This window comes from Orbicella franksi, chromosome 3, assembly GCF_964199315.1.
Source record: "Orbicella franksi chromosome 3, jaOrbFran1.1, whole genome shotgun sequence".
Taxonomy (NCBI): domain Eukaryota; kingdom Metazoa; phylum Cnidaria; class Anthozoa; order Scleractinia; family Merulinidae; genus Orbicella; species Orbicella franksi.
Genome location: NC_138147.1, coordinates 17,258,225 through 17,281,583, shown reverse-complemented (window position 1 = coordinate 17,281,583; position 23,359 = coordinate 17,258,225). Strand labels below are relative to the sequence as shown.

General features: G+C 39.8%; 2 protein-coding genes across 5 annotated transcripts; one reads left to right on the top strand and one right to left on the bottom strand.

The window, feature by feature from the left end:
* Positions 1-106: 106 nt before the first annotated feature.
* On the bottom strand, positions 107-12,446 carry LOC145481569 (zinc finger-containing ubiquitin peptidase 1-like). Of its 2 annotated transcripts, XM_081460073.1 has the most exons (11): positions 10,584-12,446; positions 10,393-10,455; positions 9,903-9,968; positions 8,512-8,687; positions 7,684-7,815; positions 6,775-6,943; positions 5,304-5,495; positions 4,908-4,970; positions 3,954-4,059; positions 2,934-3,103; positions 107-1,175 (listed from the first exon to the last, which is right to left on the bottom strand). In XM_081460073.1, exons 1-11 carry the CDS (start codon positions 10,756-10,758, stop codon positions 910-912), a joined length of 1,578 nt encoding a protein of 525 aa, XP_081316199.1. In that variant the 5' UTR covers positions 10,759-12,446; the 3' UTR covers positions 107-909. The 2 variants fall into 2 exon arrangements, with proteins under 2 accessions (XP_081316199.1, XP_081316200.1); XM_081460074.1 differs by lacking the exon at positions 9,903-9,968 and having other exon boundaries at positions 10,584-12,445.
* Positions 12,447-13,556: 1,110 nt separating this feature from the next.
* On the top strand, positions 13,557-20,546 carry LOC145481561 (serine/arginine-rich splicing factor 5-like). 3 transcript variants are annotated; one of them, XM_081460060.1, is made up of 8 exons: positions 13,557-13,888; positions 13,978-14,048; positions 14,999-15,064; positions 16,466-16,556; positions 17,751-17,824; positions 18,328-18,421; positions 18,930-18,997; positions 19,292-20,546. In XM_081460060.1, the coding sequence occupies exons 1-8, from the start codon at positions 13,757-13,759 to the stop codon at positions 19,632-19,634; spliced, it is 939 nt and encodes a 312-aa protein (XP_081316186.1). In that variant the 5' UTR covers positions 13,557-13,756; the 3' UTR covers positions 19,635-20,546. The 3 variants fall into 3 exon arrangements, with proteins under 3 accessions (XP_081316186.1, XP_081316185.1, XP_081316187.1); XM_081460059.1 differs by having other exon boundaries at positions 13,559-13,888; positions 16,463-16,556; XM_081460061.1 differs by having other exon boundaries at positions 13,563-13,888; positions 16,463-16,556; positions 19,313-20,546.
* The last annotated feature ends 2,813 nt before the right edge of the window (positions 20,547-23,359 follow it).

Genomic DNA, 23,359 nt, shown 5'->3' with positions numbered 1-23,359 from the left:
CCAGTCGAAATGTGATATGTTGTTTTATCACATAGCCAACACATTTACGGTACATTCCTTTGGGGTGATCTGGATCAGGATCAGTGATCCAAGATCACTTGGAACCGATGAATCCACTCTGGTCACGGATTCATGGGTTCCTTTGATGAACTATGATCCGAGTGATCTTGGATCACTGATCCTGATCCAGTTCACCCCAAAGGAACGTACCCTTAATTTGTTTTTGTCATTTTTTGGTTGGTTTTCAAACTCATCACCCACTCAGCGAGCCAACAACGCCACCTACAACTAGCTGGTATTTTGAATTTTTTTTGTCTGCATCATTCAGACTTACTTGGTTTTTAATTGGCTCACCGATGGCTTAAACAGCATAATCCGGAAAACTTGACCGAAAAGTAACGGTACATAAATATTCACTGTAACTCTAGCCTGTAACTCTATATACTTACAATTTACACATCAATTTCTTTTAGCGGTATAATCTGATTTTTAATGCTATTGGGCGAAATGTTTACAGTCAACAGTTTAGTTATGATATTTGACTGTAGTGAGAGAACTCTTCAAGGAAATTCCTGCTCACAAAGACTAACCTTAAACTTTATTTATAGATTCAAGTCATTTTTGGCGATTTTTGTTGGTTCGGAGCACGTGAACAGGAAATGCCATGCAGGCGTTTCTCTGAGACTATCATGTGATAACTGTCCATTAGAGGTGTACCACATGATTGCGCTTGACCAATGACGCAACAGAAAAATTCTTAGAGAGGATTCTAGTCAAATGTAACACCAGAATTCTACAACTACCAGAGAACCTCGATTACGATGAAGCCGAAGTTATAACAGTACGACGCGAAAGAAACTGCTTATGAGAGCTGTACCCCCGGATAATCTGCACATTAATTTCTTTAACTCAAGGGACTCTCACAGAATGCAAGGTTTTACTCTGTTCCATTTCCGGGGGGTCCATGATCCCCTCCACATATACGATCTGATACTGCTTACACCTCATTTGCTTGAGGGATCGCCGCAGGTGCCGTAACCCGGAGCTGCTGCTTTGAATGTCTTCTAAAAGACCCTGCATCTGTTTGGCAGAATGTGAAGGATCGAACAACAGAAGATACAAACCACCATCCTTCCCAGAGTGCTCCTCGACCCCAATCACCAGCCGACTGTGGCCTGTGAAGGATTAAAGATAACACAAGAAAAGTGCATTCAGAAATTCTCTTAAAATGGAGGGGTGCGAGAGTTACTGAAAAATAACACCAACCCAACAAAACGGCACAACGGCCAAATTTATACTACAGACAGATAACTCGTCTGGGACAAACTTGAGTATGAAACGTTGAGTTTGTCGGATTATTCGTCTCTGTATATGGGGTTACCGATTTTTTAGCCCCTAGCCGGTTAGCCCAGAGGTCGATTAGCCACCATCCATGCCTATGAAGTAAAAAATAATTGCTGCTTATTTGAAAGGCTTTTCAAAGTAAAGAAGAATGGCGTTTTCTTTTTTGGAATATCTTTTTTCGTTCTAGAGATATTTACGCTTTTGTATTATGCAAATGAGCAAAGTGATGACGTCATAGGTGGTTCCACTTGAACAGTAAAACACTGAATCAAGAATATCTCTAGAAATATTGGAGCAGTGTTCTTCAAACTTGGCACCACAAATGTGCACCACAAAAGAAACAGAATGACACCTTCTGTGTTGTTGCCATGGCAACACTTTTGGTTCCAGTCTCTTTCTGTGAAAAACCAAATATGCCAATTTGCAACCCTTCGAAAAGGGACAGAGGGTCTTGTTCGGAACACACATGATTCCCATATTGTCTTAACTCTTCCCATTAGATTGTTGGGAGTGGATGATCCTTGTTTAAGACAAAATCTGGTAATGTTAGTTTTAATTAAAACAGGACCAGCAGCATAACTGTTGCCATGGCCACGACACGACGGGTGTCATTTTGTTTCTTTTGTGATGTACATTTCTGGTACCAAGTTCAAAGAACATTGCTTTAATATTTCTAGAGATATTCTTGATTGAGTGTTGAACTGTTCAAGTGGAACCACCTATGACGTCATCACTTTTAATACAAAAACGTGAATATCTCTAAAACGAAAAAAGATATTCCAAAAAGGAAAACGCCATTCTTCTTTACTTTGAAAAGCCTTTCAAATCAGCAGCAATTATTTTTTACTTCATAGGCACTTTAAAGAACGAGAAATAGACAGTGTTTTCGACTTCTAGTTGGGTGCTACTCGACTTCTGGTTAGGGGCTGGTCAACTTGGGGGCTAAACGACCACATATCGTATATAGAGGCGAACAGACGGATTACCTGCCAAGACGAACCATCTGTTAAGTTCATCTCGACAGACCAACTGGTGTAGATATCTGGAAGGTTGTTCCATCTGTTAGTCCGTGTTTATACACAGACTAACTATCAGGCCCATAGATAGCACCCGAACGTTATCTCCGGGAAGGGTTGCTACCTGTTTCGCACCCGATCGAGTTTGCACCCACCGAGTTCGCACCCCTGACCTCATTACAAACTTTCTATTTCGAGTTCGCCTTCACCTTCAATGGATTAAAGAACTAGAAATAAACTTTGTTTCATTATTCCCACAATGTTGTCTTTTTTGCTCGGAGAAAGAGAAAGATTAATTTTATGCACTTGATCGCTAGTCGAGTCCATAGTTAATAGGTTGAGTCGATGTGGGTGCGAACTCGGTGGGTACGAACTCGCCTGAGTGCGAAACCTCCAGCTACCCCCGGTGGGTTCGAATCCTAAGAAGTTTTTTTTGTCCCACGCTCCAGCAACCAACATTTAATCTTTCACATCAATCGTTTGTCTCAAAATTAGTTGTTCCGTATTTATACTAAGTCGATGATTCGTCTTAACTGAGTGCAAATCGAGCCAATGATATGAATAACAGCAGACCTTGATGTTGAAGGTATAGAGGAGGAACAGAAGTCTGTCTGAGGACCGATGAGCCTGCAGGGAGTACAGTGGAGTTGATGCTGTAGCTAAAATACCGCTTTATCCAAGAAAACATCTCTGGGTGCGTGCCATCACAACCAGTTGCTTGGTGAAAGTCAATTATCTTAGCTCTGAAAAATTAAAAAAACAAAGCACCTCGCAAATCTAAATATTCTCTCTACTCTGAATCCTCTAAAAAGCAAGAATTCTTGGCGGTGCAGCCGGTTTCGCGACCTGTCGAGTTCGCTACGTTTCGCTACGTTTAATTCGCGTTCGCTACCATCGATAAACGAAAACCTACATCAAAATCAATCCAACGCGCATATAGATTATTCCTCGTTCTTTCACCCACTGCCGAGCCAAACTCGGTTAGCTGAGGTAGCGAACTCGGCCTGTGGCTAGCCAACATGTAGCGAACTCGACAAGGAGCGAAACCGGCCTAAACCTTCTTGGCGATATGAAACATGGAACCAGGATTGACATAACGCCGATACGACCCCGATTGCTGCCCTCTTGACCCCTCCCAAACACTTCAATGACTTCATTTTACATCCTCAAGAGGATAGGCTGTTCCAGGCTTTGCAAATGGATAAAAGGCAAGGGGCTTGGGACGGACTAGCCCTTGTCGTTTGTTTCACTCGCTCTCCTTCACGCTCAGCTGTCTAACTAACCGGACGTCAGCAACAGACTACCGACGAAATTCTGGTAAACTTCGGGGAGCCATTAGCGTATATTAGGGTAGGGTTATTTCGTATCTAAGTGTAGGGGTATTCCATATATAAGTTCTATTAGGGGTGTTCCTCAGAATCTTTTTCAGTCAAGGTGGTCAAAAATGAGGAAGGGAGAGTTAACCGTTATATGGTTGCTTTAAGAAGATCTCATACGCAGTCATTTGCTGAGGTATTGTAATGCACGGTTCCTGTGGGTCTCTATGGGTATAAAGCAGTTGTGCACTGTGAGGTCTATGTTCTTTCATCCTACCTCATCTGAAGTGATCTCAAGACAGCTGCTATTTCTGTAGCTCCAATCCATTTCCTGGTGTTGATTAGTTTGCATCCAAGCTGTTCAGAACCCTGTCTGTCAAACCCTTAACACAAGCAAACAGAAGTCACAGTAAGCTTAATTAAAAGTGTATATGAATTAAAAGAATACTGTTCTCCACAATTTGATTTAAACCTTATCAACTTGTATGATCGATGTGATAGTTGATGAGGCCGAAGGCCAGTCAACGTATGGTTACCAAGGTACAAGTTTTCCAGTCCCAACCTATGCATATCATAAGAATAACCAGTGGAGGAGGGCTAACCCTCAGATTTTCTCAGGTTGCCCTGAACATCTGCTGGTATTCACTTATAATCCTTGGTTGTAAGAAAGACACTGTGTGGGTCTCTTCAGTAATAAAGGCTGATTCACATGCTACAATTTGTTGACCTCATTAGTTGGTTCATTGGAACAAGCCAATGTACATGGTAAGATTTTTGGCATGAATGGTTTATTTGAATCTCTGGGTTGGGGACACCCATGTAAACAGGTCGGATATGCTCATAATCTTGATTACTTTGTCCGTTTTAAAGTGTACCTTCAGTTCAGGGGTCAAATAAAACCCATGCCACACACAGATAAGGGCCTCCTTTAGGGGTTTAATCCAAATTTTCTGAAGAGCATCCCTAATCTTTTCACGTGGGAGTCCCTTGGGGTTTCAACAACATGGAAGAAAATAGGCCCAATTTGATGCCATTGTTGTTCTGATATTTGTCTGACAAAATTGGTCACATAAATCATGGTGTGTAAATTTGGCTTAACACAACACAATGACCCTGTGTCAGCACTCAAAGCTCTCTTAAACCCAGATTTGTTCACTAGACAAAAAATATGTTCCAGGGGAAAATCAGGTCTAGATGCTAGAGCTGAAGGTATCAATGCAAGGTTTCTTACCACTAGTCCATGCTGACTCAATAAACTGCTGAATTCTTGGTATGGATGGAACTTTCTCCCCAACTGGATCAAAGTAATTGATATAAAAGTAAATAAGTTTCCCTAGGCACATTTTCCATTTACTACATGTATGTTGAAAAATCTCATGAAATTATAAGGATAACAGGACTGCCATTATGCTATGAGTCACCTGCTGAAGTAATCAACAACAGGCAAGTTAACCCATAACATCAAGGGCCCATCAAGCATTCTCAGTCTTAACTGGTTTTGTGGGCTATGACTGTAATACCCAAGTGAAGATTTTGTGCGAGAATGTCAGGTCCATCATACTTGCAAGGCTCAAAGTCTAAAATTTATTTCAAGCATAAAACAGACAGGACCTCAGTTCACACTCACCGCTAAACATAACCGGCCTGTAGACATCAATCCTCAAAAGCGCAGAAATTAACATTTGCAGATTTCTGTAGCCACATCCCCAGCCAGCATCACCCACAGTACTGGCATAATGATCAGTGTCTATAGCAAGCCAGGCTGCCTTGGTTCCACTGACTCCCATTTCATATCGATGATGAAGTTGAGGAATGATCCCTTTATACAAAAGACAAGACAGTATGTTAAATCCCTTTTATTTGATATCTCATCCATTCATTGTTAGGTTAATTTAATATCATTTCTGTCTTTTCTAAAAGATATTGAATGATACTAAAGAACTTTTACTTGCAACTGAATGCCAAATCATCAAATATGAAAATTGACAAGCAAAAGTAAAGCCTTATCTCAAGCCAGGTTCAAAGGGCAAAATTGATTCCCCTGTGTCAGACATAGAAGATTAAACCCCTATCCCTTATTATAACTGATACAACACAATGCAATGCAATGCAACACAGTGCAGTGCAATGTAATATTTGTTGTTATTATATGGCTACACATGTAGCTCCGTGAGCGGGCAAGATGAATCAAATCCTGTGCTGTGATTGGCTACCCAAGCGGGCAAGATGAAGCTATCTTGTTCGCTTGGGACTACCCGCTGTGTCCTGCAAGAAAAATTTCCCCGAAAGCTATATTATTATAATAAATCCTTTACTGACCAAGCTTGTTCAGTCAAGATGGCTTGATATTGGCCTCGTTCTTCTTTTCCGAGTTTATGGACCGAGATGGAGTCGAGGTCCATAAACACACAAAAAAAGAACTTGACCAATATTCAGCCATCTTGACCTCACACTTGGTCAATAACCTACATATACCACGATAGAAAGGGGCACCACAAGGGTTTGAAGGGTGACCTGAGGCACCATGTGAGTTTAGTGTCTTATTGTGAATGGATGATGTATTAGCCAAACTTTGATCCCAAAGTGGTAAGATGCATGTACCAGTCAACAATGACAAGCTTTTCTGCTTACCAAAAAGCACCTAGTAAATTTACTAAATAAATAAGGAATGCAGCAAACAAAGTCTTTACACAAACCAGTCAGCGGCTTATCAGGTTGGCAATCAACTCTCGTTTTCATAGCTTGAAGCAATTAGAAATAACACTAGAAATAACACTTCTACTCCACCTGAAAGTGCATCCCAGGTCACCTGCACTGCATTAGTGTCAAATTACAGTATGATGTATCAGCCATTAAAATTGGAGTAGTGTTGATATGTCTGACCTGGAGAGTCAATTTTGTCATGTTGCCCTGACTATTTTCAATAATTTAGTTTCTATTAATTTTTTTATTTTTTATTCATACTCCAGGGCAGAGAGACGAATTGTGAGAATAAAGTGTCTTGCCCAATGAAACACAGTATGTACCCTGGCCAAATCAGTATTTACTACTAATGCATTGCTACTAGGGCTGAAAAGTAAGATCTTGCTGCAGTTTACCTCTGGTACAAGATTCTCCACTATCATTGTCAGTCATAAGAATTTTCAACATTTCTGCTTTCCTGGCATAGTAATCGCCCACAGATGTCTTGTTTCTTGCCACGTCTCTTTCCAAATGCCGACTGTACTGAGTGGCATATCCACTAGTAGAGGTCATACCATACATTGCCTTAATGTAAGGAAAGAAAATCACCTTTGAAAAAATTTTATTCATAATAAGGTTAGTGTATTCTCTTAAAAAATTAGGACAATACAGCATACAGAAGCAATGACCTTTGTTAGTTTTGAGTTCTGAGGACAAGTTTACAGGTATTTGAAAGCAAGGTTTAGTCTGCATTCAGGTATCATGACCCATCATGCCAGAGCTTGTCTCTGGTGCCAATTGTAAGTCTGTGTTTCTTTCACTGACTGTTTTTTTGTGGTATTTTGGAAACACTGGCAGGACCTTCCGGTGGGACTACACAATGGGCAAACAACTGCACAATTTAAGAAGCTTGTAACGAAGATTTTTCACATACCAGTAGCGCTGGCTGAAGTGTCCTGAATTATAATTTTGTTTGTAGGTTTGACAATAAAGTTGACAGTTACTTGTGATAATACATTGTACGTGGCTAACCTTACACAGCCTGTTTCATCCTGGCCAAGGGACTCATCAGAGACCTTTCCGCTTGGCAAACTCGTTTGTAGGTTTCCAGATAAATGAGTTTTTCTTTACCACGAGATTTGGATGTGAGACCACAAGATAGGTAAATTAAGGTAACCTTTCCAATCTCATCAGCATGGTAGCAAATGAAACAACTTGCGCATTGGTTGACTGTCTGGTGGCAGCTACCCAAACTGTCTGTGAGAGTTGGCAGCTATAATTTCGTTCAATTAACGATATTTATTAAAAGGACAAATTCTTCAAACCTGGAGCTTTTTCAGCTCCTCTTCCTCCTGAAGTCTTTTTTCTTCTTGTTCTCTTCTTTGTTCACTTTCCAGTGCTTGAGCTAACATATGGTCATCCCATTCACATGGCTGGTTTTCAAGTCGTTCCATCTCCTATTGGATAAGAACCCATATACTATCCATTAGCTAAAGGATTAATTCCGCATCATACTTTCAATAAATATATCTTATTAACCACGTGAGAGGGCCATACTGGTAGAATATCAGCCCAAGGTCTTGACAGTACAGATTGAGCACAGTAAGGCCCATACAGATAAGACTGAGGGCCAATTGATATTCTGCCAGTACAATTCCAAGCAAGCTTGGTTAATAAGAGATTAATTACACAACTGAAAGTACCCAAAAATCTTCAAGAGTGATCTTGCGGGATCATTTGGGACAGTGCCCAGTCCAGTCCTAGCTTAGAGAATTTTGGACCGGCAATGGAGCAATCTGATTGGCTGAATTTAGTTATTGGCCCTCTGAACTAACTGAGTCATGTAATAAAAAGCACTCATTATCCTCTCTAATAATAGGCTGATTCTCAAGTCCATTTCCTAATCTTTTTATTATACACTTGAATGAGAAATGTACAGTTGATTAGGGACGTTGCACTACAATGGAACCCTGCTATAACAAACCCTGCTATAATGAAGACCCCGCTATAATGAACAATTTTTTGGGTACTGTGACACCTTCGTTATAGTGGGGTTCCACTATAGTACATTAAGAGTCAAACAGTTAACCTCATTGGCACAGTAGCTAATTAATTGACAGCACAAAATATTATATCATCTAATATCTTTTCACCTGTTTTTCAAGTTCCTGAGCCAGTACACTATCGTTGTGTGTGTACAATAATGGCATATCATATTGCTGCTGCTGGTTAAATGGGACTCCCAATAAACTACTACTAGCTGCATCACTGATGGATTGATCTTCCAAGGAGTGTGCAAACATGTGATCATCCCAGTCAGATGTGGAAACTAACAAAGGTAAGTGTCAATAACATCAATTTTATATAACTTCAAATCATATAAGTTAGTAATAATTATTTTTAACATTGGACAAGAGTAAATTAAAAATAGATTGATCATCTGTTAAATGTTTACTAAAAGATTATAAGACAATTTGTTGAAATTTTAATTGAAATACATGTCTTTGTTTTGGAGGATTATTTAAAGGCACCAAAATTTTAAAGTAACTTATTCACTATTCAGTTGATGTTTCAGTTAATGTCATCCAAGATAAAATTTAAAATGATAGACCTTAATCTAAAAAAATGTTTCCTTTGGAATTAAAATCATCTGTCAAAGTAAAATCATTGCAGCTGTTTTAAGATATCAGAAAGTTTTACAAGCCAGAATAAATCACATTAATGTTTGGTAAATGTCATTCTTTATTTTAACTGAAATGCTGGTGTTGGTCATTCAAATTTTGTCAGAGGTAAACATAGAAAAAAAGTAGTGTGGAAATCATCTAAAAGCAAATCCATTTATTGTTCTACCCAAACATCATAGAATCCTAACATCTTACATCTATTATGCTGGTGAAAATGTCATGGCTAAATGATGAGGTTTAATTTAAGAATTTTACTGGGTGAATCAATTTTCTTAATAAATCCCTATACAATATTTGACAGAGAAAATTGCATTTTAGGGATTTCTTTTAAATACTTTGAGACTAAAAGACATTAGCCTATGTGGCAAGCATCCCTGTATGAAACATAGCTTTCTCCGCATTCTGGGTGCGTGAAAATTGGGGTGGGAACAAAAAAACTCAGTGAAGCAGGGGATGGGATGGGGGGGGGGGGGGGGGAGGGGGATACCCCACCATCCCAGACTCCAGTGATTTAGAGTTCTTGCCCCAATTTTTGTGCAACCAGACTTTCTACAAAATTCCTATAGAATGCTTACTACACAGGCTAAAAAGACATTGGAGTCATGTCTAGTAATGAGGGCTGATTTTTCAGAATTAGCGACTGGGTGGTCTTTTGAACATCTGATCTCCACAATGAAAAGGAACCCAACTTTCTTACACTGCTGATGACAGTAAGTCTTATTCTCACTGTGGTGAAAGTTGAAGATAAAGAATCAAAGTTTGAAGATATTTGAGCCAATGTCCCAAGTTGTTTGTGTTGCTAACAATGAAATTGTACAAATGTATGTTTATGTATATTTGTCTGGCACATGCATGCTTACATGGTATAAATTCTGTGCTGGCAACTACTGACTGTCCTTCTAAGCAAGATTGCTTGGCTCTGCCATCTACAGGAGTTAAAATGAACTGAATTTAAGAATTTATAGTTGTACAGGTATAGTTTATGCCAGTCAAATCATTTAAAAGTTAAATGTTTGATTTTGGTTATTTACTTAGTCAGAGTTTGTCAACAACAATAAAGATAATTAGCTGAAGTTGTTCTAATTACTTTTGTTAATTGAGTTTTACATTTATTTGTTTATCTCATTTAAAATCAATTAACTATGCTCATAGGTCGCGTTTCCTTAGCAAAACAGACAACAGCTAAAACTTTCTTCCAAACAGAAGAAAAGCACAGTAATGGGAATGTGTAACTAAAGGCTAGGGTTCCTTGGATTAAAATATTTATGGGAAAGTCTTTTTATAATGAATTAGAGCGTTTTTTTTTCCTACCGCGTATGACACGACGAAAAATTTTCCAAAGTAAGTTACCTATGTCTTGACATTTTCCATATGTACAGGCCCGAAAATCGGCTGAATCAGAGAAACCAGGAACTGAAATTAAACGAAAACAACCGTCTTTACTTGACATGTATTGGTCTGATGTACCTGCTAGAGGCTTTTAAAATCAAATTTTTCACGTCGTCAAAACCGAAATCGCGCTTCGAAACTGCTTGTCTTACCTTCCAAATCATCGAATCGATTCGTCTCAGACGATGTGGAGGGCTGCGTGAAATGCTCTTCGACATGAATGCCAATGTTTTCTTTTGACACGGAAGTCCCACAAACAGGACAAATCGAACACGACGGAGGCAGGTCGATCTCATGGCGATATAGCTCGTCCCGCCGTCTTTTCATATCAAATGATGCGACACCAGATCACGACAACATCACCGCAAGCATAAGAATGTCATGCTTTCGGTTTGGGAAAGGGTTTAAAGGAAAAATGAACTTGAATTCTTCAAATCACAACGAATCACTCGACTATCCGATTTGCCACCAGTCGAATGTCACCAGGCGTTACAATCAAGTGTTGAGCATCATAACGAGGCATAGTGTGGTGGTACAATTTATTTGGCATGTCACGTTGTCACGCAAGAAACATCATTGCGTTACTTGCCGGGTTTAGTTCAGATACAGACCATTAATTTTTTTTAGGGTGGTGAGGGGGGAGGGGGTTGGACAATTCTCTGGGGCATGAATTTTTTTTCTTGCCTTTGGATTGTGCATGAGTTTTTTCGGTGGGCAATAACTTGTGCAATAAGTTTTCTAAAGTCAAACACAGGACCTGGATCGGTAAAAAGCTTTCCGCCGTTTTTGCTGTGTAGGAATTTTTTTGTGTGTGAAATTACCCATCCCCCTCCTCTACCTCTCAGAAAATAACGGTCTGTCCCTTGCTTCGCTGTAAACTACAGTCGCATTAAATTTTGGGGGAAAAACTGTTTGTTTGATCAGACTGGTCAAACATCAAACTCTTTTTCCTGTCACCTCAATTAACCGCGCCCAAGTTGCATTTCGTCTGAGGGTTATGAAGGCCACCCCCTTCATTTATTATACGAAAAAAAAAACAAAAAAAAAACAGCTTACTGATATACTTACCTTGCAGTAACAGCACTTAATATAAACAGAGTACAAACACTTCCTTGAGCTCATAATGATGTGATCCCTTTAAGGGGGGCGGTACACATGAATTTAAGTGAAATTTTAGGAAGTTTAAAGAGGGATTAAAAGGATAAAAAGGGGTTTGGAACACCACCAGACAGTTGATTACCTCCAAAAGGGCACCCCGGGTTGGTGGGCAACTGTTTAGTGTACGTCTACCAATTTCTAACTTCAAATTCTAATTTTAAAACAACAACATCAAATCTTCAAAATTTCCTATTTCCATAAATTTTACTAATCCTTTGAGAAAAACTATTTATCCCCAAATATACCCCAAAAAATCACCAAAAAATTTACAAAACAGCCCAAAGCGTAGCTATGTGAAATGAGCAGAGATATTTTTCACTGCTTGAAACGTGAAGGAGATATTTGCATTCAAACCATAATACCCAGCAAAAATATGGCCTTCATGTTAACCCCCGCTCTATAGAAAAACTCCCTTGTGATGAAGCGACCCCCACTGGCCTTGTCTCACGGGTTGGTTCTTCACATATGGTTAATCTCATTGCGTCCATGGAAAATTGCTATGTCTTTGTCTAGGACTTTGTCTATCGAGAGCGAGAGCTTTTGAAGTTACAGAACATAAACTAACTCGTACTTCCAGGTTTAATACAGGTACCATAGAAAATGGTAGAAAATAGGGCTGGCACTTTCCCTAGGAGATACGTCCCACCCGGGGTGGAGACTGTCATATAAAATGGAAGGGGTGCTCGTCATACCTTTTAGGGGTTAAAAAAGCAGTTTTGGTACCTCTTAGTGTTAAGCCTTAAAACGTCCGCAGCGAGAGCTCTTGCAGTACCTTTTGGAGTATTGAGCGAAAAAAAATATGACAGGAGATAATGTGTTGTTTTAGAACACTGAAACAGATTATAACCATTGGTTAGGTGTCTGTTTGCTGAATCCTAGATTCTTAATAAAGTTTATCCGCTCTTTGAGCTTGACGATGTGTTGATCATGAGGGGCGCCTTTGATGTGAAAATAATATCACTGTATAGCATTGGCGGTTATGTCGGGCTCCTGCGGCTATTGATAACAAAACAAGCGGCTCAGGACGGAGGTCGATACACAAGCACAAGCAACGAGAAGCGGCTTTTCGTAGAGTCAGATCAGGTTCATTTTTTACCAATATTTGTAATTCAAAAGGATCAGTTGCTGCGTGGCACAGTAAACAGTTCAAAAGTTGTAAATAGTAACAATTCAGTGCCAAATTAAAAACGATGTTTATAGTTGAAGTTTCGGGCCTAGCCCCCCGGGGGGGGGGGACTCCCATATGGAATGGACGGGGATGCTCGTCGTCTCGCTTAGGGGTGTAAATTTCGGATTTTGGTCTCGCTTAGGGTGTTCTGGGCAAAATGTCATTATTTTTAGCCGTCAAGGTCTCGTTAAGGGTTGCACACGAAGAAATAACAAAACAGAAAGAATTTTGATTCTTTATATTTACTCAATTCATATAAACAAATTCGCCATCATTAAATGTCACTGTACTTTTTATTTGTCTGTTTTATAAACTGGTCTCTTTTAGGGGTCTGCATAAGCTTCGGCCACGCCCAGATTGGTCTCTTTTAGGGGTTAAATTCAAAATTTCCGACGAGCATCCCCGTCCACTCCATATGGGAGTTCCCCCCCCGGGCCTAGCCCTTCCTCATTGTTAAGTCACCTCTTCTAGCTGCCAGGGTTCTTCGGTGCATTCTTTTTGCATGCGAGAGGTACAAATGAATTCATGTTCACCACCATTCATAAACTGGTCTATATGAGAAAACCCCGAAATACTATGACTTTCCACCAAAAAAAAAAAACCAAAACAACAACAACAAAAAAACAGTAGCCCTCGGACAGATTTACGGAAGCCGATAAGGGTCACACGTTGTCGCTTCCCGCTTCCAAGCTGTCGTCTTCGAGTTGTTCAACGTGAACCTTTGTTTGGATTCAAAGGCGCTTTACCTTTAATTTGATCAAACGGCTCTCCGACACCGGGTTTTTGATGCGCGTCAAAGGGCGGTTGCTTGGCCCCTTTTACTTGACCGCCTCTGAGCCCGTAAAGATACAAAGCGGCACATCAAAGCGGCTACCATCGTGTTCATCCGGGACATCGGCGTTCCTCACATGTACAGCTTCCTCGTGAATCGCCATTTTGTTGGTGGGAGTTTGTGAGTAAGCTTTTTTTTTTCGTTCACGAAATTTTAAGTGACGGAAAATGTCTCGTGGTGGCACACGAGTTTACTTTGGAAGGCTTCCTAGAGATACAAGGGAGAGAGATCTAGAACGATTTGTCCGCGGATTTGGCAGAGTGCGCGAAGTTAGCATCAAACTTGGATATGGTTTTGTGGTAAGCTAACGAAGAAAATTGATTGCGAAACTTCCTGACTGTAGTCTCTTAACTAACTTTGTAATTCTTCGATCTTTGCCGTTGCTAAGGAATTCGAAGATCCAAGAGACGCTGATGACTGTGTTTATGACTTAAATGGAAGAGAACTTTTAGGGGAAAGGTAAGCTAATTGAAAGATCTTCAAAATTAAGCTTAATTTTAGCTACAGACACCGATGTTCTAGAACATAGTTTCACAGCTTATCCATGGCGCGATCATTAAACCAAATTCACATGTATCGATGTTAGCTTGATAAGCATTCTTCCGGAAATGCTGCCTTTAAAATAAACCTTCAGTATTACAACTCGAGTTCAAGTCACCATCGCTGCTTGAGAATTACTGCATGCATACTGCTTATTTCAGTCTTAAAACGCAGTGTCAGATACGAGAAAATGTTAGTTTCAGTTTGCTCACGTCTCGTTTAAGAAATCAAGATTGTATTAAAAATTAAAGCTTGCCAGAGTCTAACTTTAGTATTGCTTCGCTAGAGTGAAAGCACTGTCTTTTTCTCGTTCTTCAAGCGTGCGTTAAGGAAGACTGCTTTTCTGTCTGTCTTATTGTCGTAAGGAAACTTTCCGTTTGCGAAATAGACGAGATAAGCATAATTGTAATGGGATATCACTGTGTAAACTTACTGCTTCCTCAACAGCCTTTCAATCCTTTGTCCATTATCTTAAGTTTGCTTTTCCTAAATTGTTCAGAAAGAAAATTATTTGCCATTGAATTCTCATACACTGTAGTTTCTGAAGCATGTTGCTTACCCGTCAAGATGACATCCAAAGCTGTGATAAAGTCTATGTTTTGTAAAGGAAGGTGGGAAAATGGAGCTAGAAGGGAGTAAATGCCAGAGGTGGATTTGTTATGAATCAGGATAAGTTAACTACAGTGTGACGATTACGGTAGTAACTTAGTGTAGGCAGGAAATTTGCCAACTTCCAGGACATTTTGACAGGCCTGACTCAAAATTGCTTTCCTGCTCATAATATGTCTCATATATGTTATGCTCTGGCAACTACACATGTAGGGGTGTCATAATGTGGAGTTCATGAATTTGCTTTTCTTTAATCTCAGAGTTGTTGTTGAACATGCAAGAAATCCATCCAGAACCATGGACTACGGTTACCGAAGTCAACCCAGGTAAATTTAACTAACAAGTACTTGTAAATGAAATAACTGGAGGTTCGTGAGTTTCATCTAGGCTGAAAAACTTGCAGGGTCAGAGAAAATACCCTGTCACTGCAGAGGGATTATGGATTTGTACCATTTGTAAGAGTAGGTCCAGGTGCTCCAAAGCTGTGCTAGGCTTGACAATTTTCTTATGGTAACACTCACTGTCTGAGCTAGTGACTTCTGGAAGTTTTCATCCAAAATAATCGAGAATTTCCTAGAAGAGTGCCTTAGTACCAATTCCTATTGCTCACTGTTCTCTGGGCAGGGAAGTGAAACAATCTTCAGTGAATGAGCAGCCTTGCCATTTCGAATGCAAAAAACTCCTTAGTTACTGTCACATGTAATTCTCAGAATACTTATTAGCAGCGTGAGACTGTCTTGAGCAGCATGAAGCTGTCACTGTATCAGGGAATATTAGGGACCTTAAGCACCGACGACGACGAGCCCAGAGGATGACGACCGGAAGTAAAATTTCCCCTTACCGCGCTACTGCGCATGCTAGACTCGTCGTCCACGTAAAGCTTAGGATGTCAAAACGTCAGGTTTCCCGTCCTGAGCGAACGTGAGTAAGTATTAATCTATTAAAGCTGTGTTTCAGGCAGAAAATGTATATCAAACTATTGAAATGAAAGTTGGTTATTTATTTAATCTCTTAGCTTTGTATCAACTAGATTTTACGGCGAGTTTGGTGTGAAAATCGTTGGTAATAACCTTATTTTTTCGGCGATTTGTCCGTTGTTGAATTTGCTTGTCAACGAAACTAGGAAATTAAATGAATTCAGAAATTGAAAAATGACTCTGTATTTCATTTCTTCTGGTTCCTATCTACATGTAGGCTTTCGCTTATGTTTTTAGGATAGAATTTTATACCGTGAAGGTCGTTTTAGATTATATCGGGCGAAAATTCGGCATCATTCATCTCTTTGAGTGAAAACCTGTTATGTTCTTCGTATGAGAAATCGGGATTTTTCGACATCAATTCCTCACGTAGGACTGAAAATGTGTTGTCATCGATAGTACCGTTTTCGTAGCTCAAGAGAAACAGGTCTTGGAGCTCGCGAAAGGAAGACATGACAAAATTTTTCGATGGTTTTAGGTCCATGTTTACAAGAACTCAGCTCTGTTTACATGTACTCGCACTTGGTTTTCACGGCGTGACATCGTCCTCGACCCAGTCCTACAACAATTTTACTCGTCGTTGTCGTCCCATTTGTCATCGGTGCTTAAGGTCCCTATTGTTTACTTGACAGCATACAGCTATATTGTAAAGACAAAGTTGACTGAAGTTGCCCATGAAAACTGAATGGTTAAACTTGACAAAGGAGTGAAAGTTTTAACATGAAATTGCATTTAACTTGTTTTTAGCAGCAGTAGAACTCAGAGAAGAGGCCGTACACCCCCACTGAGAACAGAGCACAGGCTTGCTGTGGAAAATCTCTCTTCACGGATTAACTGGCAGGTTCGTTTTAGTTACCTGAATGTTTGGTTATTTGTTGTTGTGAATTTTTATGTCTGTTGAAGGGTCACAAGGCAGTGAGGTATTCAAAGTTTCTTGCTTATAAGACTGACATTTGATCTTGCTTTGGGGTTCAAAATTCTGAAGTGTTTTTTTCTTATTCATCTTGTTTTCAAGGATGACAATTATTATTCCCGAGAAATTTTTCTTTTGAAAGGCATTGTGTTTGTCTGCACCTTAGAAGTATAGAATCAAGTATATTCTTCAAATCAACTTTCACTCGTGTAGCAATATTGTAGTAAAAGCAAACTCGTTTCAATTGGTATGATGTGGTGTTATCATGATTTCTAAAAAAAATAACTTAATGATCACCACCTCTTGATCTATAGATGTCCAAACCTATCTATGCCATGTCCTAGCCAGTACGTCTGCCCTACTCCTAATCAGTCGGTCACTCAGTCAGACGGCATTTTGAGCTTGATCCAGGAGTGCACTATCTGACCTTGATTGACATTTGCTACCCAACCAACCGTAGCAGCAAGTGCCAAGATGTTTGCGTACCATGCCATGTTAAATTTCCATTCCGAACCTTGCCTCAACAAACAGACATTCAGGGCTTAAGTTAGTACTATTGTGGCTGTCCGACCGTCGTGTGAGTTCTCTCTCACCTGAGCTTAGTCTAACAGTTGGCCACCACTGCACGTCAGCCACATTCCGTTTCCATTTTGTAAAGTATGATTCTCTAAATTGATGCAAAAGACTATTGGACAGGTAAGTATCACGGTTTCGAGATTGGTGATCCATTGATGGCAACTGAAGAAAGTAATTTGCGAATTTAAAATGTAGGATTTGTAGGCTTAGTAATAACCAAAGAACTCCTCATGAGATAGGGTTCAGCATTGTCAAAGTTACAAGACTTGATTATTCGGACCATAGTTTCTAAAGCAATCCTGCAACGTTATCTTTCACAGAGTAGTTTTATTAGTGAGGGATAGTCTCACAGATGAGGCAGCCCTTGTAGATGGAACAATACCGATACAGAATTGCTGAGAACAGCATTGTGATTAGGCAGTTAGATTTTACTGGGCACTAACACGAAGGGTGAACCTTGCCGTAGTGGTTTGCTGTCTTCCTAACTACTGTAGTTTATACAGTGGTTTGAAGGAATACATGAAGTGAAGGTGAAGTTTCTTTCAGGATTTGAAGGAGTATATTTCGAAAGCAGGAGAAGTCACATTTGCAGATGCTCACAAGAGAAGGCAGGGAGAAGGGTCTGTATTTTTATTGTGCTGTCTGTGTGGCTGTGTACATATTGTTCTGTTGAACACGGCTGTAGCCAGAAGAAATTTATGACCAAGGCAATGTCTATGGTTAAATTCTCTTCCTAGGATTTAGAGTGTTTATGATGACTATAAAAAACAACAACAACAACAACAACAAGAAAAGAAATAACTGAGGCCTCAGTATGTCTGTTTCTAGCTATGGCCCTGTTGAAAAAAGTCCAGGGATGCAGCTTCTTAAAAAAAACTACCATTTGTGAAATACTAGTACAAGTACAAGTACAAGCATGTCTGTGCCCACAATTCAGCAATTTTGGGTTATTTTCAATACATTTTCATACTTTTCCAATGCATTCAAACTCAGGAATGACAGAAATGATTTTGATTGTGCTAACAAATCAAGTTGAATATTCAGTTGAATACGGCTTGCATTATTTTTTAAATATCGTTGTTGTCATACTTCCAGTAGTTAACTATTGTGTATCTTTGCTTAGAGTTGTGGAGTTCGCTAGCAAGGAAGACATGAAGGCAGCTTTGAAAAAACTTGATGATACAGAATTGAATGGCAAGCGTATCCGTCTCAAAATAGTAAGGTCTTAATTCTGATACACAAAGTAACAATATTATTTGTCATGTAGTTAAACAATAAAACTGTTTCCTGTCTAAAGTCTGCTCCAGGAAACATTGCTCAAGATTCCTGGGAAAAAAATTAACTGTTTTCTTGGAGACCAGTCTTAAAGTGTTCAATATGGAAGTGTTCCTAAACTTCTACCCTCATTCTGTTCAAACTGGGTACAAAACACTCAATTTCTGGCGTGAACCAAACTGTACAGAGGAACACGGTAGACCTTTGATGATCATGTACATGTAGCTTTAATAGGAAGGTAAGAAGTTTCAGTCAACTATTACAGCAGCTTCAAGTAATTTTCCTTTGTTAATTGGGCAGTAGTTTTATTATTGTTTTCTCTTTTAACTAGGAAAAGGTCAGAACGTCATGAAGATCGTGCAACTGCAATCAGTCAATTGTTACAGCAGCTGTTCGTAATTTTCCTTTGTTAATTAGGCAGTAGTTTTATTGTTTTCTCTTTTATACTAGGAAAAGGTCAGAACGTCACGACGATCACGCAGCCGCAGTCGATCTCGCTCTCCAAAACGAAAAAAGAGGTATAGTATGATTGTCCAAATGGGTGTTTTGAGACCTGAAAGAGTAATATAGCAATAGTTGCCACATTTTTTGTTAACTCTTGTAAATCCTCAAGAACTTTACCTTGCTGAACAATAGGAAAACAGTTGATCATTTGAGCAATGTTGCTTAGCAACCATGTGGGGTTCAGTTATTCCATCTGCTTACGATAGTCTCCTTCCTCTAGCTAAGATTGAGCACCCAAATAGTGTGGAGATTTCCGGGATCTTGAACTTTTCAATGAAATAAAAATAAGTTTTTCCTGATTGTAACAGAAGTCATTCACGTTCACGCAGCCACTCCAAGTCACGTTCCAAATCTCCAAAGAAGCGCCACCATTCCTCATCTCGTTCACGGTCACGCTCCAAGTCACGCAAGTCTAAATCACGCTCACAGTCCAAAGAAAAAGAGCGATCAAGATCAAAGTCTGCTGAGGAAGAGGACAAGGAATCTCCTGCAAAGAGTCCAGAAAAGGAAGAACAGGAGGAGGAAGCTGAAGGAGATGCTGAAGCTGACGGTGAGGAGAAGGAAGACAGTCCAGAGGCAGTTAATGGGGATGAAGAAAACGGTGATGCTGAACAAGAATTGGAGGTGGAGGATGAAGTTGAAGAGGACTAAATGACATTTTTCTTCTTATAACAATAACATTTAAGCCTGCAGTTTTATGTAGAAAGAAAGGCAGTTTGGTCCCCATTTGCATAATATTTTACATGTGAAATGTTTTTGACTATAATTAGTGCTAACATTGACACAGTTGAATGACACAGTTGAATGTTTGCAGCGTGTTTATAGAAAGTATCCATGTACTAGAGAACTGTCTTTTTATCAAGTGAACTTTCTTCAAAATATTGTATTATCTGTTGTACAATGTGCATGTATGTGAAGTGCGTTTTTTTCGGTAAGAGAAACCACTAGTGACATATTCTTTTGTGATTTCAAGAGCCACAAGTTTGTAGTGTGTGAAAATAAGTGTGATTAATAACCATTGAGTAATATGCCATAAGAGTGAGGAGTTCCGATCTTCTTGGTTTATTTGGAGCTTTTTCATAATGCTTACTTTCAGCCCTTTCCACACAACCTGTTTAACAGGATCCAAAGCTTGCTCCCCTGTGTCTTACATAACCATGTTTGTAAATATCTTAATGTTGTATGGCTGTTTCCCCATTTCTATCTTTCTTCCACTGTTGTTGTTGAATTCTTTAGCTTTTCATTAGGATTTCACCGTAACTCACAACAAACTTGCCAAATGAAGTTTCCCAGAGGTCCCTACGTCAACTTTATTGATGACTATGTAAAAATGTAGCTTAGTGATAGGTCTCCCGAGTATCTGCTCATCTGTGAAACATCACACCCAACACAAGGTAGATTACAGGGTATAGATGAATGGAATTTATGCGCATTTGTATTCAGGATTATTTAGTTTTGAATGTTTTACTTTTCATTTGTACATCAATATTGTAACAGTGATGTCAAAATTTGTAGAGCTCCCATATTCCCTTGGAATTAAAGAGATGTTCTTATATCTTTGTTAATGTGATTAATCTGGGGGTCCATACAGGATTTTAGAGCAGGGATCGAGATACGGACCACCGATGGCAGTCCCTTCAGGGGTCTCCGGAGCATCCTTTCCCGAAAAATTTTTAAAATTGTGGTCCTCAGAAATGGGATTACCGGCATTTTGAGGCCAAGTCAGCGTGTTATAAGGTTCTCTTGTTTTAATTTAGGGGGTTCGAGATCTGCCTCAGTTTAAAGGAGAAAGTCGCTCTAAAGAAACTTACTCTTTTTATCTCCGCCTGTAGCAAGTAAACATTCAGCTATTCCACTCACCGAAGTTTCAGCCTCTGAAGTGCCCGTTATCCTGAAGAAATTCGTCTCGAAAGAAGCGACTTCGGAGGCGCCCCTTTATAAACTGTCTTGGCAGTCAGGCCGTGGTTATGTGACGTCATTCCGTCTGAATCGAAATTGGCGGGAAGGAGGAAAACCTGCAACTGACTTGGCATCCTTCCCAAGTTCAGAGAAATCTATTTTTTTTTTCAAGCGATTATCCTCTTCACTATCTTCAATGCTGTCATTTCGGAGTTTGGAGCATGTTTGGTTCAGAATAATATAGTTTCGGAAGCCATTTGGACAAAATCTCTCGGACGGAATGACGTCATGAAAATGCGGCCTGGCTTTTGAGTACTGTTCAAAAGTGGCGGCTTCTTTGGAGACGAATCTCATAAGGAAAACCTGCACTATAGAGGCTGAAACTTCGGTGAGTGGCTAAACTTAGTGCAAGGATTTTATTAGCGTTGGCAAAAAATATACGAGTGACTTTCTCCTTTAAAAAGATTTTCTGCACTTTGGACAATTTAGATTTTATACCCGGAGAGCTGGTGTTATTTTCTCCGGTAGAAAAATTGTTATCCATCATGATGGGGGCATTGGGGTATATTAGAAACCGCAAAACCGAAGAAAAGATTCATCCAAAACCGCAAAACCGCAAAAAAATTCGCCTAAAACCGTCAAAAACCGATACAATGGTGTAAGTGGGGCATGCAGATCAAACTACACTAACACTGACTTTATCAAAGTATTTGTGAATGTCATGGACTTGTCTGAAACCTTCGTATCTTTTAGCTTCTCTCTTCCCTTTTCACTTTCCCTCTAAACGTGTTTTTCTTTTGAAAATTCTCGCCACCTTTCCCCTCCTCGTAAAAAGAAACGTAACACAATCTACAATTGCTTCTTCCGTTGCTGGCGCGGGAGGTACGTTGGAAACTGACCAAATGGTCGCCCTTGGTCTGGGAGGTCAAATTCTCGGGCGTCATTCGAGACGCGTGATCCCCTATCGTGACAGTTAGTTTGTCACGGATTCCTCTCAATAAGTTTGGCGATTTGCGGCTATTCAAATCGAAGAGAAACCGGAATCCGAATAGGACAAAATAGGAAACACCAAAAACCACATCGGATACCAAAACCGGAAAACCGCTAGTATTTTTTACGAAAACCGAAAACCAGATGCTAAAAAACGCAAAATCCACAAACCGCAATGAACCCCAAAACCGAAAAACCGAAGTCTTTTGGCACAAAACCGAAAAACCGATCTAAAAAATAGCCAAAACCACAAAACCGAAAATCCCAATCCCCCCTCCATCATCTGTTCTTTTGGAAAACATTATTTACTTACTTTTGTGGATTATAGTGAACGTTTTGTTTTTTTACTTTTCTATATCGGACATTTTTCCTATAAGAACTGCGTACCTTTCGTTATATCCATACGTAGCGCACACCTTTTATCAGTCCATTAGGAGAAAAGAAAGCATTCATATTAGCGTGGCTTTTCAACAGGTTTGCTTGTGATGATCTTTTTCTTTTTTCTGGGCCCAGGTGTCTGAGGTGTGAAGGCGGTCTTGATGTAACCTGCGTGAATTGGATGTAGGGTGAAACTTGTCGGGTGCTCGATGGGACTCCTTGAAATGGTCAATAGGGGGGCTCCGCCCGAGAGGGGTCCTTTTCCCGGCTGAAGGCATATAAGTGGGTACAGGGTTTCACCACTAACTATAGAAAAGGGTAGAAAACCGGTCATTTCGGTATGTAAAAAAAGCATTTTGAAAGATCTCGTAAGGCCTTTTTGGGTTTAAAATTAACGATTTGGATATTTTTTAGGGTAGACATTTTCTGGTGGACCTTTTAGAGTAGAAAGATTTCTGCAGGACTTTTTTAGGGTGGGTATTGTAGGTATGTGAAGGGGTTAACATCCTCTATGGTAGGTATACGTAAGGGCTACCTTTTTTGTCTAAAAATGTTCTATAAAAGGGTATAAGTTTGGACTTCGCGAAGGAACCTCCCCGTATCAAACTCCTACGGGTAAGTTGATAAGGAATAGCCGGACGAGGGAGAACTTATCTAAGGAAAAAATAAGGGGAGGGGGGTTTGGGACCAGAATATTTTTGTTCGCAAGTAGACAGATAAGGTTATAACTGAGTGGGCTTAAAAACGGGTGAGCTACTTATCATGACTTATCGAGATTTAACGAAGTCAGGTAGCGCAGGTATAATAATTCATGTCGTGAAACGGAAATATAGTTTTAGCTTTCCGTGACGACCGTGAACTTTTAGTTGTGGTCATCGCCATTAACGGATAAACGATAATATTTTTAAAAGGGGAGCATGGACAATTACTAAAAAAATATCCATACACAAGAAAGTGACAAAATATAATGCAAAACGAGTCACGCCAAAAAACAAACAAGACAAAACAAAACAAACCAAGCCAAAACAAACGGAACAAGATTCTGGTACAACCTGACGGTGAAAACCAAAAATTCTTGCTGAGAAAAGTTGCCCCAGCCAAACCCCTGC

Bases quoted from the DNA above. Each gene is read 5' to 3' on its own strand.
- LOC145481569 (XM_081460073.1), bottom strand. From the start codon at position 10,758: ATGAAAAGACGGCGGGACGAGCTATATCGCCATGAGATCGACCTGCCT. The intron at 10,456-10,583 runs GTAAGACAAGCA...GTTTAATTTCAG, and splicing joins TCGATTCGATGATTTGGAAG to TTCCTGGTTTCTCTGATTCA. The intron at 3,104-3,953 runs GTAGGATGAAAG...TTAATTTTTCAG, and splicing joins TTGAGATCACTTCAGATGAG to AGCTAAGATAATTGACTTTC.
- LOC145481561 (XM_081460059.1), top strand. From the start codon at position 13,757: ATGTCTCGTGGTGGCACACGAGTTTACTTTGGAAGGCTTCCTAGAGAT. The intron at 14,049-14,998 runs GTAAGCTAATTG...CTTTAATCTCAG, and splicing joins AGAGAACTTTTAGGGGAAAG to AGTTGTTGTTGAACATGCAA. The intron at 16,557-17,750 runs GTTCGTTTTAGT...AGTTTCTTTCAG, and splicing joins CTTCACGGATTAACTGGCAG to GATTTGAAGGAGTATATTTC.